Source organism: Anthonomus grandis, chromosome 11 (assembly GCF_022605725.1).
Source record: "Anthonomus grandis grandis chromosome 11, icAntGran1.3, whole genome shotgun sequence".
NCBI classification, from domain to species: Eukaryota; Metazoa; Arthropoda; class Insecta; order Coleoptera; family Curculionidae; genus Anthonomus; species Anthonomus grandis.
In genome coordinates, this window is record NC_065556.1 from 18,842,399 (window position 1) to 18,860,767 (window position 18,369).

The 18,369-nt window shown below is 29.7% G+C and overlaps 1 protein-coding gene across 1 annotated transcript in view; it reads right to left on the reverse strand.

The window, feature by feature from the left end:
• The window catches only part of LOC126742014 (formin-like protein), a 63,635-nt gene extending 45,545 nt beyond the window's left edge, over positions 1-18,090 (reverse strand). Inside the window, exons 1-5 of the mRNA XM_050448538.1 lie at positions 17,684-18,090; positions 6,379-6,462; positions 437-523; positions 300-379; positions 40-240 (exon numbers count right to left, since the gene is read on the reverse strand). Of these exons, the coding sequence (XP_050304495.1) occupies positions 40-240; positions 300-379; positions 437-523; positions 6,379-6,462; positions 17,684-17,863 (632 nt within the window). The 5' untranslated portion in view covers positions 17,864-18,090. The remainder of the gene's footprint in view (positions 1-39; positions 241-299; positions 380-436; positions 524-6,378; positions 6,463-17,683) is intronic.
• Positions 18,091-18,369: the final 279 nt, after the last annotated feature.

Below are 18,369 nucleotides of genomic sequence, written 5' to 3' on the forward strand. Positions count from 1 at the left end.
TGAGAATAAGCCTTAATAAAATTTAATAATAACCCTTACCTATCAAAAGTCTTATCCAAAGTTTTTTCGAAAGTAGTCGAACCCAACGTGCTGTGCGCGTTAGGGTTAAGTTTTTCTTCGGACGAAGATCGAGACTCCGCTATTCTCTGTTCTAGCCTCATCATGCCCAAACGAAAACTCAAATAATCAATCAGCACGTCCAACCCATTGTTTTCTTCGTTTAGAAACTCCCTTACCCACCTGAAAAACCATTTTCAATAACACGTCTTATTACCCACTATTAAATAATCAGTACTTACTCTATATGATTCGTTCGTAAAGATATTTCTAAATCTCTTAGGACTTGAGTGGATGTTGACTCGCCTACCATTTTTCTTTTCTAAAATATGCATAAAGAATTGTGTAAATAATAAATTGTAATTAATATTTATTTTACCCTGTGGCTTCTAGAAGCTTTTGGATCCAGATAAGTGTTTAACTTGTTTAAATAATAAGAAGGAGGGTCCTTTGCTTGCACCATCTCCTGTAAACAAGAATTGGGTAAAATTATCAAAATTCAAGCAGATACTATCATATTACAATAGTTTTATATCAGTCCAAATTAAATTGTCCAATGTATTGAGGTAATATTGAGTGTTAGAGTTAACTTTTATCACCTTTTAGACCTAAGACTTTAAGCAGAAAAATTTGTTAATAATGATTTTGAGAATATTTGATCGACATTTTAGAGTGAAAAATGGATGATCTTACTTTAGGCATTTCCTAACTCATTATGATGGTATCAATGTATAAAAAAAAATAAATGTAGCTTTTCAATATCTCTCAAATGCTAATTGAATTATATATTTTAAATCCACAACAGCGTATTTACTTAATTCGATGGGCTTCTACATAATAAAAAATGCCTTAGTCCATCTGTAAACTAATGATCTCACTCTCTACTGGGAATTGCCTCAATATAAAAATACACTAATAAATTACAACGATATTAAAGGTATATTCTCAAAGAAAAACAAATAAATCATTAATTGAGAAATTTCCTTTTGAAATTGCTGCATACAATGTTAATTGATTTATTAATACAGAGAAAAATATTGACTGTCCTGAAACTGCAGCTCTTAATTTATCACTTGAGGCATATATGAGTTCTAGATGTGTCCCTTATATTCTCTTTTTAGTAAAACCGGAAGGAGATAAATATTAAATACCTATTAGGTAGGTCAATGACCAGGATTCTGAATTTTTATTTAATGCTACGCTTTTGTGTGATGTATTCACCTTAAATCAAATATCTCTCTATGGTAGGAATATGAGCTTGGAATACCCTTCTATTGAAGGAAATTGTGATGAAAGAAAATAATTGATAAAGCATTTCCTTTTGAAATCACTCCAATATAGTATTAATTGGTTAATTAGTACAGAGAAAAATATTGATTGTCGTGACAATACAGCTGTTAATTTATTGTATCATCTGAAACATAATATGAGGTCCAATATGTCTCTTAGAAAATCCTAATGAGATAAATACCAAATAGAGAAACCCAATGTTCAGGATTCTGAGTTTCCATTTAACTCTACACTTGCATCACCAGGTTATATCTCTTCCAGATCTTCCTTCACCTTTAATCAAATATCTCCCTATGGTAAGAAGTTGAGAATTTAGATAAATGAAACTAGTTAAATGAAATGAGTTGTCCAATTTAGAAATGTTTGTAGCATCATAGCTCAAAAATTGTGTTTTTGTGTATACTCACTGTATTAGATGTACTAGGATGAATAATTAGAATTGGAAGACTTATTGTAAAAGTTACAATCTGATTTCAAGAACGAGGTGATAAGAGGAAACCTAAATCTCCTATTTAAGGTTTAAAAGAGTATTCATGGAGTATTCTCAAAATTATTCCAGCACCATCTATTTATTCAGTAAAGGTAAGCATAAGGAATCAGGTTAGAAACACTTTAAACTACTCTACATAACCCACAATTTAAGTGTCAAAAAATCTTGAAAATTTCACTGTATCACTCACAAATATATTATTAACAAAGTGCATCTTTTTCAACTTAAGTAAACTATGGGTAATGGTGAGCGACAATTGCTCTAATCTCAATGTAATATTGGATTTAAAAAGCCTATTTATTAACCAGGCCAGAATAATTGATTTACATATTATTTCAGGTTGCAGTAATAATCTAGCAGCTTATAGTGATGAAAGAACTATCAATCCAAGACTCCTGGTACATATTATTCAATTCAATTCAATTCAATTCAATAAAATAAGATTTTATATTACAATAAAGCACCTGAAGTATTAGTACTATCATTAAAAATTTAGCATAAAAAATAGATAACATCAATAAAATTAAATAAAATATAAGGACAACAATGGTTTAAAACAGAGTAACTACAATAGAAAAAAAGACACACTTTAAGCAAAGTCAAGATATAAAATTATATTGCACTTAAGCAGATTTTAAAATTCGTTGAAGTGAACTCAGAGAACAATGAAACAAATCTATACTGACACTATTTGAGTTAATCATCATTCTATCCGTTTCACAGTTTTCACCATACAGTGTACGATGTTGTTCAAGGTAGAATAATCTAGTCAGTCTGAGCACTGTAGTAGGAGGAACATTTAAATTAAGCTGACACAACAACTCAGGAGACTGTATTACATTGTTAAGAATCTTGTATGTTGTGACAATATCGCAGTTTTTACGTCGAGTCTCCAACTTTTCAATGTTCAGCAATCTATACATTTCATTGTAATTAATATCCATACAAGGAATATTAAGCTTGTAAGCAATGTATCTTATGAATTTACGTTGAACTTTTTCTAGACACATTTATTTAGCATAATAAGGTGACCATATACATGAATTCGACTCAAGTTTACTGCGAACCAATGAAAAATAAAGAAGTTTGATGGAATCAATACTGCTGAAATAATGAGTGTGCCTCTTAATAAAACCCAACATTTTGTAAGCACAGGTTTTCAATTTTTTTTAAAACAGTTAGTCTGCAAAACACCTCAAGATCACATATCTCTGATACCTTCTCAATAAGTGAACCCATTAGATGGTACTGATGGAATGGTGGACTAAAAATCCTGGTAAATTGAATATATTTGCATTTTTTAGCATTTTTAGGACCATTCTATTGTTCTAGCACCATAATTCAAATTTGTGAAGATCAGAACAAAGTTCATGATGTGCCAAGTTACTGTCTATAATTCTAAAAATCTTAACATCATCAGCAAAAAGTAACACATGACAATAATCAAAACAATGAACATCATTAATAAAACGGTTAAACAAAAAAGGAACAAGATGGGCACCCTAAGGAACCCGAGAAGTCACTGGAAAAGGACTAGAATAAAAGTTATTTATCTTTACAATCTGTGTTCTTCCAGACAGACGCCATGACATTCCGATGCCATAGAGTGACAATTTCGTAACCAGGAGAGAATGGAGAAGGCCCCCGACAAAGCTGTTTGGTAAAGCAACAAATTAGTGGTAATGGACCTACCCCTCACAAACCCATGCTGCTTAGTTGAGATTATGTTTTTAAATTTCTCTGATGAAAAAATCTGTGACAAAACTTTCAAGAACCTTTGCAAAGTGACAAGCCAGAGAAACAGGACGATAGTTTTTCACATCATCCCTCTGACCAATATTCTTAAATATAGGAGTCAAATAATTTAACTTCCATGAGGTTGGAAAACTACCTGTCTTAAAAGACAAATTATAAATCAGCCATAGTGGACGTGCCAAAGCAAAAGCACAGTGTTTTATGAAGACAGCTGGAATACAGTCAGGCCCAGGGCCCTAATTAACATTGACATTGGTTAACTTTTCAAAGACTTCAGATATTCGTAAATGCATTTCATTAATGAACATGCAATATCAGGCTGCATAAATTCTTGAACATCAAATTCATGAGGATAGTAGACAGAAGAAAAATATTGTGCAAATAAAGATGCTATTTCATGGCCATTGCATCTAAATAGTTCACAGTAAATGGAATACTGTTATTTTGTCTCTTATCTCTTATATATTTCCAGAAATATTTAGGGTCACTGGAAATAGAAGATTGGGTTTGCTCAATATAGTCTGACTAGCACTGATCGGCCTGATTTTACAGATTGCTCTAAGATGAAGAGACTGAACATTTCATAGTCTTCAATGGCTTTAGACTGTTTATACTTTGCATGTGCCAATCTTTTTTGCAATACATTTGATTTCAATTCTGTGCTGAACCATATTAGAAACTTGAATTTATTGCTAATATTTATGATAGGTACAAAATAGGTGAGAGCGTTGCCCAATACACTATACAAACAGTCCACATTAGCCTTAACATCAGATGAGAATAAACTATCCCAATCCGTATTAAGAAGGTAGCTGTTATATGCCTTATAATATTAACATTTTTTGCTGAAGAATCGAAAATAATTCAAAGTTTAAATATTTTTTTCATAAATCCAGTGTAGTAAGAACAGACTGCAAATTACATAACAGCAATTTAAAAAAACGAATAAATAAATGAATATCATCAATTTCGCCCTAGGTAAAGTTAGAGCAATTGTAACATGTGTGATCTAGCAGCATATTTGTATTTAGAAATCCAACAATTGTCAATTTAAGCCTCCAGGGACAAGTCGAAGTAAGAATCCAATGTAGTAAGAGTTGCAAGTAATATTGCCCCTTATGAAGATTGAATAAATTGGTCTAGACTAATTGCTGCATATAAGTGAATTTATAACACCCTTTATATAGCTAAATATAAACTGGAACAAATTTGCACTTATAACAAGGCAAGAACAAGGCGATCTATTGTTCGACAATTTAAATCAGTTGTCGTAAACAGATAATAGAATAAGGATGTGGCTGACTTATAAAACTCTTACCACAGCTAAACGTGTTATATCAACATAAATATTACACAATAAAGGAGCTTATAAAAAGCCCACTTGGGTTTTACGACTTCCAATTTTAGAAACGGAAAGGAAGTAACCCTCAGCATCTGTTTTAAAAATATCCTAAAAGCGAAAAACTCGGAGAAACGTAATTAAACGTATAATCCTTTTTCATATAGTCGTAAAATATGCATATTTACTTAATTCCACGCGATAAACAAATAATAAAAATGACTAAGGAAATCAACAAGTATGGGCGCCAGATGTGAGGAAACAATCTGATATCTCTTGGAAAAAAAAACGTCTAGAATTAATAACGAGACAAGATCGTTGACTCATTCGCCGCCTTTTGTCGTTTGTGTTTTCGATTTCGGGTATTTGAATGGGCGATTATGCTTTTACGATGAATTGTTGAGCCCACCACGGAATGGGACATTAACGTTATTTATAATCGGTATGCAACTTGATTATCAATTGAAAACAGGCGATAAAAATAACGATGATGATAATGATTCAGTTAATGGAAATATTTATTAGTATAGGGTGCTTGGTACTGCAAAAACCTGGAATACATTATCTTAATGTCTATTTTATATATAAATTAACACTGAAAGATCTTGGAATTGCAAATGTACAAGCCTTTCTTGTGCTCCATCCTGTGTATGAAGAGTAGGTTTTAGAAAACATACATTCATCATTTTTTGAATTATAATATAAATTTTTTGTTAACACTTAGTGGGTTCCAGATCAACTGTTTTAAAGTCCTATAGAATTTCAGTGTTTTGTATTGGGTGCTTTGGAGAGTGGGTATTAGTTTCATGGAATCTAAATAATGTGAGATAAAAATTACTGACCAAAAGTTGTTCACCTAATCTGCATTGATTGAGCCACTCAAGATATATATATATATATATATATATATATATATATATATATATTTTTTTTTAATCATTACTGAGTACTCAGAAGCTTGCAATCAGAAATCTATGCAGTTTCAAATGTCATGAGTTAGAATCAGAACCAGCTTTTCTGTAAAGTTCTTATTTCCAAAGGACAAGTTTATAGAGAGTGTGATAAAATAAAAAAATGATACACACTGTGCACCAAAAGAGACCTACCTAGAAAATATTCTAAATATTTATAATATCATATACACATATTTGTAGATGACTAATATACAAAATTAGTATAAATAAAGTAAATAGTTTAACCTTGGATAAACTAATGGAATTCACCCAAATAGCACCAGTATTTTTTGTCGTTGATCATAAACTGTGGCAAATACTGTCGCAATTAAACTGAAAACAATACCAAATTTTACCATAGCAAATACAAACTACTACAACAGTATTATCAATTTTAGTTGATTACCAAATAGCCAAAGAATGTAGGTCAAATTGATTCTAATTTAGACTGATTGAAATAATAAAATCATATAAAAATTATGCACATTACAAACCTGATCACAGATAATGTCCCATTTTTTTTCGGAATCATAGCTTTTTAGTAATTTCGCCTTATCTGGGGGAAGATCCATAGAAGCCTGAAAGAAAAAAGAATTCTGAATTATTTTTGTACAAGCCTTATATATTATAAAATTCCTATTTATAATTCAAAAAAAAAATAATCATCACTAAATAATTGTTACACAGTTGGCATACTTTTTCCTCTTGATTATCTTGCTAAATTACATTAACATTTGAAATTGAAAGGGATTTGGCATTGACCTCCTGACACTCTGAGTCATCATCCTCTGATTTTAAATTACTAATTAATGTGTGCTAAATCGCGTCACTTTTATAATAATGTGTATTAAGTAACTCGTTATTTTTGACTTGCTTGTTTAAATTCAGGTTTTATTTTATCCTTAAAAGGATATTTGTATTGGTATTTTAACCTTTATATAAATCAATCAGATATTACCTAGATAGATACCATTTTATGTTCAATTAGAATTAAATATATTAAGTCATCAGAAAATTTTGTACAATACCACATTTCTTAAGAATGTTTGTTTGTCCCTTGTAAACATTTTTAAGTAATTGGTATAAGATTACTTAATCACCTTTTCCTGTGTATTAGGATTCTAACGTAAATTAGACTTAATACTTCAATAATTATTAGAGTTATTGCTTGTTTTGGTGTCAGATTAATATCAGAAGAGAGTTCAATATGCAGTTCAAAGGTACTGATGTTTCTTTTATGGAATAGAGGGTTTTTCAAATACACTTTTTAATATCCATAACAGTTTGGATAGTGTTTACCATTTATCAAGACCCCTGTAAGGCAAAAGATATAATTCTCTGTATGCCACAATATATGTTAAATACTTTGTATTAAATTATTTTCTGAATCAGTCTGAGACAAAGAGTGAACTTGGCATCATATTGACCTCAGAAAATGTTTTATGCATTGAGATCAAGGCTTAATATGTATCACCAAAACAAAAAAACAATTTGTTCGTAAAAAGGATATTTAGATGAGATTTTGATAAAATGTGAGGTTTGGTGGTTTTGCCCATACACATAATTTTAGTCAGTTTACTAATTGTGATAATAGATTTGTTTGAGTGATTTTTGAGATAATTCAAGTATGCTAAGTCATTTGCAAACCTTCTGTATATTTAAATTCATATGAATTAAACCATACAGAACGAAATTAAATTTGCTAATTCATTCATCCATATTGGTATTTTAACCTTTACATAATGCAATCAGATATCTAGATAGATACCATTTCTTGTCAAATTAGAACTAAATAAATTATGTCATGAGAAAGTTTTAGACTATACTATATCATCTATATTTATTAAGAATGTTTGTTTGTCCCATGTAAACACTATTAAGTAATTGTTCTACATAAGATTACTTAATCACCTTTTCCTGTGTATTGGGGCTCCACTGTAAATATTAGACTTAATCCCTCTATCATTATTAGTTTAATTATTGCTTGTTTTGATATCAGATTAAAATTAGTTAAGATAGTTGAAAGGTACCTATTTATTTAATTTTGTGCAATAGGGTGTATTTCAAATATAGTTTTTATATCCATAACTGTTTGGATCTCTATCTAAATTAGATATATATCAAAATGTTTAATTTTCTGTATGTAATAATGTATGTTAAATTTTTTATCACAAATAATTTTCTAAGTGTGTAAGTAAACTTCACATGGAGCATCACAATATTGAGTTTACCCAAGAAAGGTTTAATTTAGCAAATGATATATTTCAGAAGAAATTCCAACTACTACAATTTACAACAAAAAGATATAAAAGTCCTCTCTCATATCTCTTGTTTCTCAAGTGTAAAAAAATTAACATTGAAATAACAAATCATACTTTGAAACATTATATAATACATTGATAACAAATAAGATTTTTTTAAAGTAAAACAATAATTTTTATTACACCTACAGGAAGTAAAAAATTTATATGTATGTACATTAAAAGATTAATAAAGATTAATATACTCATTTATATTCTGAGGAGAAGAGATCTTTGTTCACTTTTATATTAGTATGTTTGATTATAATCTATTTCTATTTATAGATATAATATATAATTAGTTTTTAATATAAAGTATGTAACTATTAATCTTTGTCGAACCCTCAAGACAGCCCAATATAAGCCAAAACTACAAGAATATTATGAAATTGGACTGATAACTAAAATAAAACATCAATAACAAAATGGAGTGGTTGATGAAACTGAGTCATGGAATATAGAGTAGAAAAATATTCAAAGAAGAAACATATGATCTGATATTATTTGTCAGATTAGATCAACAATTTAATTAAGGGTAGTATTTAATCGAACATCAGTTTTTATATTTTTTAGCACATTTAAAAACTGGGTGGAGCAACAAAAATACTTATTGAGCATCTAATCTTTAGCATCTAATAAAGTTAATATTGTCAACTGTTTTATACTAATCTGGATAGCTATTTAAATAATAAAGCTTTTAAAAACTGTTTGAACTTCATACTTTATAATATGACAAAAGCTAGTGAGCATAAAATAAAACAAAAATAGGCATCACAAATATACTTCATTGTCTTCTATTTATAAAACAAAAAATGCCATTTTTAAAATAGTATTTGAACGACAAAACAAAAAAGAGTGAACATTAAACAAATTATTAATAAGACTTCAATAAATTAAAAACATCACTGAATTACCAAAGCAGGTTTGGATTTTGATGGACGTCCACGCTTTCTTTTTTGTCCAATATGGATATTTTTTGCCTCTACAGGCGGAACTGTATATTTTAATCTAATTGCTAGCCCCAGAAGATGTTTGCACATATACATCTTAAAAAACTGTGGACAATTGCAGCTACTATTCATCCAATCATCTTTTTCTTTGGGAATTGTTACTCTCCAAGTGGAAAAAAAAAATTCTTTGAATTAATCAGAAGTTTCCCAAGGTTTTTCAGCCTGAAGATCCAATACTTGACCTCCTGGTACTATATAGACACACTTCGTGTCAGCATCTAACACCTTTATTTTTTTGTCTAATTTTGCCCATTGATATGCTTTTGTCCAATCAGTTAATAAGCGGAGTAATTGAAAAGGACTCCTCTGTAGTTTTGCAGGACCATTCGTTAACCATCTCCGATGCGATAACCAGAAAACGGGACAAAGGAAATTCCAGTGCGTTGTTTGTGGCTGGTGATCCTGGGGCAGCACCTAGGTACCAATTGCGATTTTGAGGTAACCACTCTTCTTTGAAGTATTTAATAAAATTAGTTTGGGTTTTCCATTTCCTCATAAAAAGCTGTGATGCGCTAGTAAAATGTTCAGGAGAAGTAACGGACTGTAAAGCATCAATGTCTTGTAATATATTCTTTCGGGCGTTTTTGTCTGAGCAAGTTTGTTCAACCCTGGTTTGCATTTTTGCTTTTGCATGTGCCCAACACATTCTCACAATGGGTTCAGGACCAAAGACTTCTGTAAAAGCATTTTGGATGCTCTTTGCGGCATCACAAACTAATACCGACGGTTGTAGAGAATGTCCGTATACAAACAAAACCTGTTCTTTTACTCCTAGACGTATCGGATGAAATTTTCTATGTTTATCTGTAGTTCCTACAACTAATACCGGAAACCCTTGCCAAATCAACTTGTATGTCGCATCAGCATGGATAATATTTGCATGACGTTCTGCTAACCCCAGTAAATGTTTTGTAGACAATGCAAAGCTAAAGGACATTGATTCATCCTCGAATATATAATAAGAAAGTACAAACACTTGCTTTATGTCCTCGGGAACTGCTGTATGATTTAATATCGATCGCTCCAGTTCTCCTAGACTTATAGTTGAGGAACCGTATTTAACACGTCTACGACTTGATAGATAATTGTCCAATTGTTTCATTGATGGTAATTTTACTCCCTCCATCTTACTAAGACTTTTTAAAATAGCTTTAGGCTTCAAATGTAAATCAAATAGTTTGTTTATTTCTGTCTTAACTTCCTGACTTATTCCGTAATCAGAACGAATTCCAATCGACTCGTAGTTATGGGCAGCCTCTACACGATAGAGCAAAACAGCATTTGATGTAGCTGATGTAGATTAAAAATATAATGATTCCTTAAGTTTGTTCACCGATAAATTTATTTGATATACAGAAATATAAAAGTTGCCATGTTAGTTAAAATAGTTACCACATTTTGTTGTACATCCATAATACTCGATGCTCATTTAAAAATTTCCCTTTAATTAACAAAGATTAAGTAAAGAGACACTAGGAAGTTTTGTAATAAATAATAAGATTCCTAAATGTGGTAATCTCTCTTGATGAATGTGGAACATCCAGATGACAAGAAACCCACAAACTTTACTTATTACATCTTAAACTGTTCACATAAAACATTATTGGACTACTATATAAACAACATTAACAGTATCTATTAAACAATTATATAAAAGCTTACTAGCATGTTTATCACTATCAGTTAAACTGCTTTCAGTAATGCATGTTGGCTTAGAAATAATTATTAATGGTAAAGTAGCTTATCTTGCTTTCCTTGTCTGCAATCTATATAATACATTGATAAAAACAAGAATAACAAATAAAGAACAAGAATCAAGTCCTCTGTCATCACTGCCAGTATCAATCAATTCAAAAACGTTTATTTGCTTCAATTACAACTTTACAGTTTTTGCAAAAAATAAACACAATTTATAGAAAAGAAGAAAAATATAAAGACAATTTATAAAACATTGAAAGACATGGTCATTATTCAATTTCCAGTGGTTTCTCAAAAAAAAATGTAATATGTAAAGGGCACAGAGAAATTAATATGTTCTTTATCCCTATCTTAAATTTTTTGAAGTCTATAACCTTTATGGTGTCTAAAAAATATTAGATTAAATTATATAATTTAATAGAAGTAATTACAAAACTATTAAGGACTTTGTCCTAATGTTATATGAATTTAAATTTTCATGAGTCATAAATTTAGATAGGTTGTTAAAAATTAAAAGTGGGGGCACTGATAATTTTTATTATAATACTGAAAATATGGAGTTTTTTAAAGTGAATTCTACATGACTCACTGTATAATAGTTTTGCAATTAACCTAATTAGTTTTTGTTGTTTAAAAACAGTGGAAACATCCGTAGAGCTTTCCCCAAAAAAAAATCCATTTTCTATGTGTTGTTTAAACTTTAAATCCATATTCAGGTAGATACCAAAAAATTTAATAGCATTCTGAGATGAGTCTTAAGGAGAATTAAATATTGAAGGTTTTCCATATTTAGCAACAATGCAACACTAAACCACTTTTTTTGTCACCTTGTTCGTTCCATAGCAGTGTCAGCTCACCCAGGTTTGAGAGTCCACACGGGATGCATAAAATGTGGTTTCATCCTTATATTGAACTTATTGAGAATTCAACTGCAGAGACAAATCATTTGAATTTTTAGCAGAAACAATAATGATCCCAAAATTGGAAGCATTCCACTATTGCATTAGATGGAAAGACCTTCTCTAGAACCAAAATAAAATGCTGAAAATAAATCATTTTCAGAGAGAAAAGCTGTCATTCTTTTTGAAATTGTTAAATTATTTTGGATTGAACCGGAACAACTGATATTGGAAGTTTTAACAGAAAATCACCCTACGATGGTTACTGCAGGTACCAAACCATCTCTTATTATTTTTGTGAATTTATTACTTAGGCAAAGTATATCATATGTTTTATACAGTATTAATCAAATCAGATATCTCTAACTCAACAAAAAGAGCAAAAAAACTAGAGGAACAACATTTTGCTTCTTGGGTACAAATGGTTCTAAAGCTCCTTTTTGTCAAAATTTATATCTAATTCCAAATATGTAAAAAAGTTATTAAGGTCATGTTGTTATTGAATTAAATTTTTTTCTATTTTTTGATTTTACTTGATTTATTATTTTCCAAATATCTCTGATGAGCCAGTAATAATTTTATTTTTCACATATTTCTTTTGTTCTTTTAATATTACTGTTTTAAACTGATTTCAAAGGTTTTTATTAAAATTTTAACAATCCATATGTGGATTACTGTTTGAAAATTGAATAAAAATCAAAAATTGTCTCTGATAGAACTAAGTTCCATTGAGAACCATTTTTTTGTTTATTATTTGTAGTAAGTACAGTTTTTGTGGTAAATGGAAAATGCTCTTCAATCATTTGTAAAAGCTTACCTACAAAACAATGAAGCTTATTTTGAATTTACATCTTGATATATAAGTAATTTTTAACTCCAGTTAAAGCTTAGTATTTCTTTTATAAATTATATATATAATTAAAGTACAAAGAGGAGAACAATTGAATCACTTATTTGAGAAATGAGATAAATCTATGAGACTAATCAATGTATCTAATTAAACAGCTTTTTCCAAAATTTCAACAAAATTTATTGGTGAATTCACAATTGAAGTAAAAAAAACAATATTACATATAGTTCTTCTGGACCAAGTCACCATTCTCACATCCTGTACCTGCGACAACTGGGTAACAAAGATGTATAATTTATCTGCAGTTCCAGTTTTATAAAAATTAAGACCTCCAGATCTCATATGGTTGGAAAGATCTTTATATACTTGACATGTGCACTCCAAAAAGGAAAGTCTAAACATCATATGTAAAATGCGCTTTTGACTTATTAGCACTCTCCCAATACTGGAGGAATTATCCCAAGTTAACAAGTGGAATGCACTGAAGCTGTCAATGACTGTGTGACAATCTATTGCACACAGATTCCACCTGAGGATCTCATGATAGATGTCTGTAGATTAAATCAAGAACATTATCAGATCATATTGGCTTCTTAATTGATTAGTCAACATTTTTTAAGAGAATTGAAACCTCAAGAATGATATTCCAATACACTAAGCTTAAAAGTTCTCTTGGAGTAGGCCTCTATTATATGCAGCGCCACAAGTCAAATTCAATGTTGATCTGATTGAACAGGTTCAAAAGCAATTCTTAAGGTTCCTTTATGTCAAAAAGTTTGCTATGATTTCCTGTAATACTATGTTAACTTGTTTTAAAATTCAGTGACTTGATAATAGGAGAAATTTGTATTTAGCCCTTTTTATTTATTATGTTGTAAATCAGGCTAAACATAAAGACTTCTTTCTTAAAAATAATATTAAATTTCATGTTCTGTACTGTCTAATAAGACAGATTATTTACCTATAAATAAGATCTTGGAAGAATGTAACTATTTCATAATTAAGTGTGATATAGACTTTTTAAATTCTTCTATAGTCTTAACATTTTATTTACCTACTTGTTTTATTTTTTCTAGGTTCAGTTTTTTATGTAGGTATTTAGCATTAGTTTTTATCAGCGGTAAGCACTCTTTAAATGTAATAACAATTATTTTGTGTTTTAAAGGAGGATAAAGAAATTTAAAAAAATTAAAATTAATATACTGGGTGACAGAGGAAAAAGGGAACACTCATTAACTTTTTTACTTTTCAAGATAAATGAAAATTGGTATATTGATGGAGTAGTCATAAGAGCATTTTTTGTTATTCTGTTATTTTTTTTTTACTTCTGATTTAACAGGAAGTGACACTAACTATTTTAAATGGGACAATTGGTATATTATGTCTTTTGATAGAAAATAATATTCTGTAAATAATGATATCACATTTGCTACTTTCTGTTTTATACTCATAGGAAAAAGGTGCCATAAATGTATTAAAAATTTTAATTTTTAATTAAGTAATCGCGGAAAAATATTTCATTGTGTTTTATTACTTAAATCAGCTTTTCAGAAATACAGTCAGAGAACATTTCATATATTAGTAAACACAAGAATTCTTTGAAAATACTGCAGCAAATTCATTTGAATGATTAATAATAATTGAACTTGACAAGATGTCAGGTATTATGTCATTGGAAAAATAATTCAAGAATGCATCAAGTCAAAGTGCAGCCTCCTAGTCAAGAAATTAAAGCCTTCTATGCTACTTAAAATTCAAATTAAATGCCTTTATTTATATGACTTAATTTTTTCTTCTTATGGGCTTATTTATCGACCAATTTTAAAAATAATCATACCAAATTATTGGGAACAGAAAACTTGTTTCAAAAGTGGTTCATCTTGACAAGTAAAATAGTTATTAAGTGTTCCCTTTTTCCTGTGTCACCCGGTATATAATTTAGTACCATTGAATATTAGAGCTAAGCTTCTTAAAGAGAAGATTAAAATAATATGTGGTACCACCAGTTCCTTATAGTTTTGATGAACTTAATGCATTAAGAGGAACAGGGATTTCAAATGTATTATAGGCCTAAAATTCAAATATCTATTTTATATATAATTTTGTGAATAAAGTGGGCAATGTGCAATTTGCTATTGTATTTTTGGTAAAGCTGCTTTGTATTTGTTAGTTTTACTTAGGGCTTAACACTTGATCATTGATGTATTTTTTTTAGCTTATTATATATTCATTTAACTCAGATTCACAGTTCATTGAGGGATTTGAAGATATATGTGATTCTGTACTTTCTAAAAATAATAAATGTGTTTTACTGGGTGATTTCAACGTTAATTTTCTTAATAACAGCTTTTATAGTATTAAGTTGAAAAATTTGTTTACATCCTATGGAGTGAGTCAATTAATCACTGTACAAACTGGAATAACGGATGTTAGTGCTACCTTGGTTGATTATGTGCTCACAAATCAAAATAACTTATTGGTGGAGGTGCATGATACTCCAAAAATTACTGACCATTCTGTTATTAGTGTTAACCTCTGCAATAAATTATATGTACATGAACAGGTCAAAAAGTATAGAAATATAAGTGAGAAAAATCTTAGCATTATAGGGTTAAAATTGTTTGAATGTAATTGGAAATTGAACTCTGTCAATGTTGAAGTTATTTTTAATGAATTATTGGAAAATTGTTATAAGGTGATTAATGACATTGCTCCTATCAAGAATTGCAAATACAAATCTAATTTGCCTTGGTTTGATAATGAGGTTTTTGATAAAATTAAAATTCGAGACAAGGCATATAAAATTTTTATAAATTCAAATGATATTGAAAGACCAAATAAATGGCAGGAGTTCAAAGCTCATAGGAATAATGTTGTTAATCTTTTGAGATTGAAGAAAGAACATTACTATTTTGAGAAGATAGACATCTTTAAGGGTAATCCCAAAGAAATGTGGAGGACATTGAAGAGTGTAATTAATGGAGGGGTTTCTAAAGTTCCAAATTCAATTTTCTTTAATGGTGAGGGTGAACAGAGAGTCTTTACAGATAGCTCGGAAATTGCAAAAATATTTAATTTTTATTTTGTTGCTAGTATTGAACAAATTAATGAAAGTAAGCCAATCAAGCCAACAGAAATGGAATAATATTGATCCCAATTTAAATTTCGAAATGTCTAAATTTAAGTTATTGACTTTATCTGATGCTCAAAAAATAATTAATAAACTTGACAATAAATGTTCAATACATGAAATACTAAATGCAAAAATTTTAAAATCTTTATTTGAAACTATTGGTCATGTTATATTGAATTTATTGAATACATCTCTTAGCTCTGGTGAAATCCCTGAAAAACTAAAATCTAGCACAATTATTCCAATTCCAAAGGTCAATAATACAATAAATGCCAGTGAATTTAGACCAATAAATACTTTACCTCCTATTGAAAAAGTTATAGAAATGGCAGTATATGATCAAATCTTGGAATATATTACAAGTAATGAAATTTTGATGACTAATCAATCAGGTTTTCGTCATGGGCATTCATGTGAATCAGCCCTTCAATTGACCTTATCTAAAATAAAAACTGATCTTGATAATAATAAATATGTGGTTGGGGTGTTCTTGGACTTAAGGAGAACTTTTGAAACTATTGATAGGGACATATTATTACAAAAATTAAAGAACTATGGCTTTGCTGGTATTGTTTATAACTGGTTTGTTGACTATCTAAGTAATCGAAAACAGAGAGAAAGGTTTAATGGAAATGAGTCTACTGAACTAAATATCAATATGGGAGTACCTCAAGGAAGTTAAAGTTAAATGTGGTGAAAACTAAAGCAATAATATTTACATCTAAGTATAAATATCGGAAAATTGTGGATATTAGTCCTCAATTATTAATTAACAATGAACACATTGAATTTGTAACATGTATGAAATATTTGGGTCTGCAACTTGATAATTTGCTTAACTTTAAAACTCATTGTGATTACATTGAAAAGAAAATTTCAAAAAAAATGTTCTTTTTTAGTAGAATATCAACAAGCCTATCTTACCAATCTAAATTAATGGTTTATAATACTATCATTCAACCACATTTTGACTTTTGTGCCTCAGTGCAGTATTTATTTAATATAAACCAGACTAACAGACTTCAGAATTGGGGCATGAGGGTGATATTAAATGCACACCGCCTCACACCAATATCCTTTATGCTCAACACTCTAAATTGGTTTTCTGATGAGAGAAGGTTTTGCTTTCTTTCTATGATTTTTATATATAGGATTGTAAATAATTTAGCGCCACCTTATTTCAAAAAGTTCATTACTTTTAATAGAAATGTCCATGATTACCCTACAAGAAATAGTGATGATATTTTTATTCCAATAGCAAATTTTAGAAGTACCATGAATTCTTTGTTTTTTAAAGGTTTTCAAAAATATAATAGTCTTCCTCGAGAAATAAAGGAATCACAATCTCTTGATCGGTTTAAAACTGTTCTAAAGAATTATATGAATAATATAAATTAGTTTGAATAATATAAATTAATTTGGAAATTGGCGAATTAGGGCAATAAACTAATGTGGTTGGTGGAAATTCATTTATTTGTTTGTTTTTCTTTCAAGAGGGTGAAATTGTGCTTATTATTATTTTTTATTTATTTTTTTTTTGTTGTTACCTAGTTAAGTTACTTATTTAGTATAGTTTTGTTTTTATGTATATTAGATGTACCTACTTAATAAAGATATATTTCATTTCATTTTTGTTTTATTATTGTAATACTTTTTTTTCAGTATTTTGACTTATGTAAGAGATTGTACTTTTTGGCATGAATAAATAAATAAATTTACTTTTAGACTAAAAAGAAAACTTCTAAGAGGCAGAATTAATATTAAACTGGATCAAATATTTCTCTGCCTACCACATAGAGAGAAGACAACTAAGAATTGCTGCAGTATTGTTTTTTTTAAATAAATTCCTGGCTAGAATAGAAGCTTTTGACCTTGATAAGGCACTATTAAAAACACAAGTCTAGCTTACCAAAACTTTGGTAAATCTCCTCTCCAGCTCACCGGGGTCAGGCATAGCTTGTTTAGATTTAGCCTTAATGGTACTTTGCCTAATGCTTGCTTGCCTGCCGTGCAATTTAGCTGTGGAAACTGTTGATTCCGGTGCATCGGCGACATCGCTGTCCGTCCCCTTGGCAAATGCTAATCCCATCTTCAGGCGTTGGCTTATTTCTAAACACTAAATATTCCCACAATATTCTCCGACTCGCTACATTACGAAAATGGCAGGATACGAACTCGTTGTTTTTTTCTTGTATTCTTTTTCCTATAAATCACAAAACAATGGGTTTGGGCGTACTGTGAAAAAAGGTCTATTTGCAAACATCACATTCTGCCGGACGAAGACGACTGCCCGCAATGCAATGACACTGACGTTTGAGTCATATTATTCACATTATTCATTCATGGAATTTTGTTTAGATATGACAACAATGTAAACATATAAACAATTATTCCAGGGTTGACGCATTGTACGTACTATTGAAAAATTTCGGCGTTCTATATCAGTTATCACGAAACCTTATTTTCTAGAATTCAATCGATAATGTGTGTATTAATGATATCGAAATTTTACTTCATTATTATCATAAATATGGTTTCAAAAATAAATTAATCAAATTTTATTATACAATTTGTGTGCGGCAAGATTTGGCAACG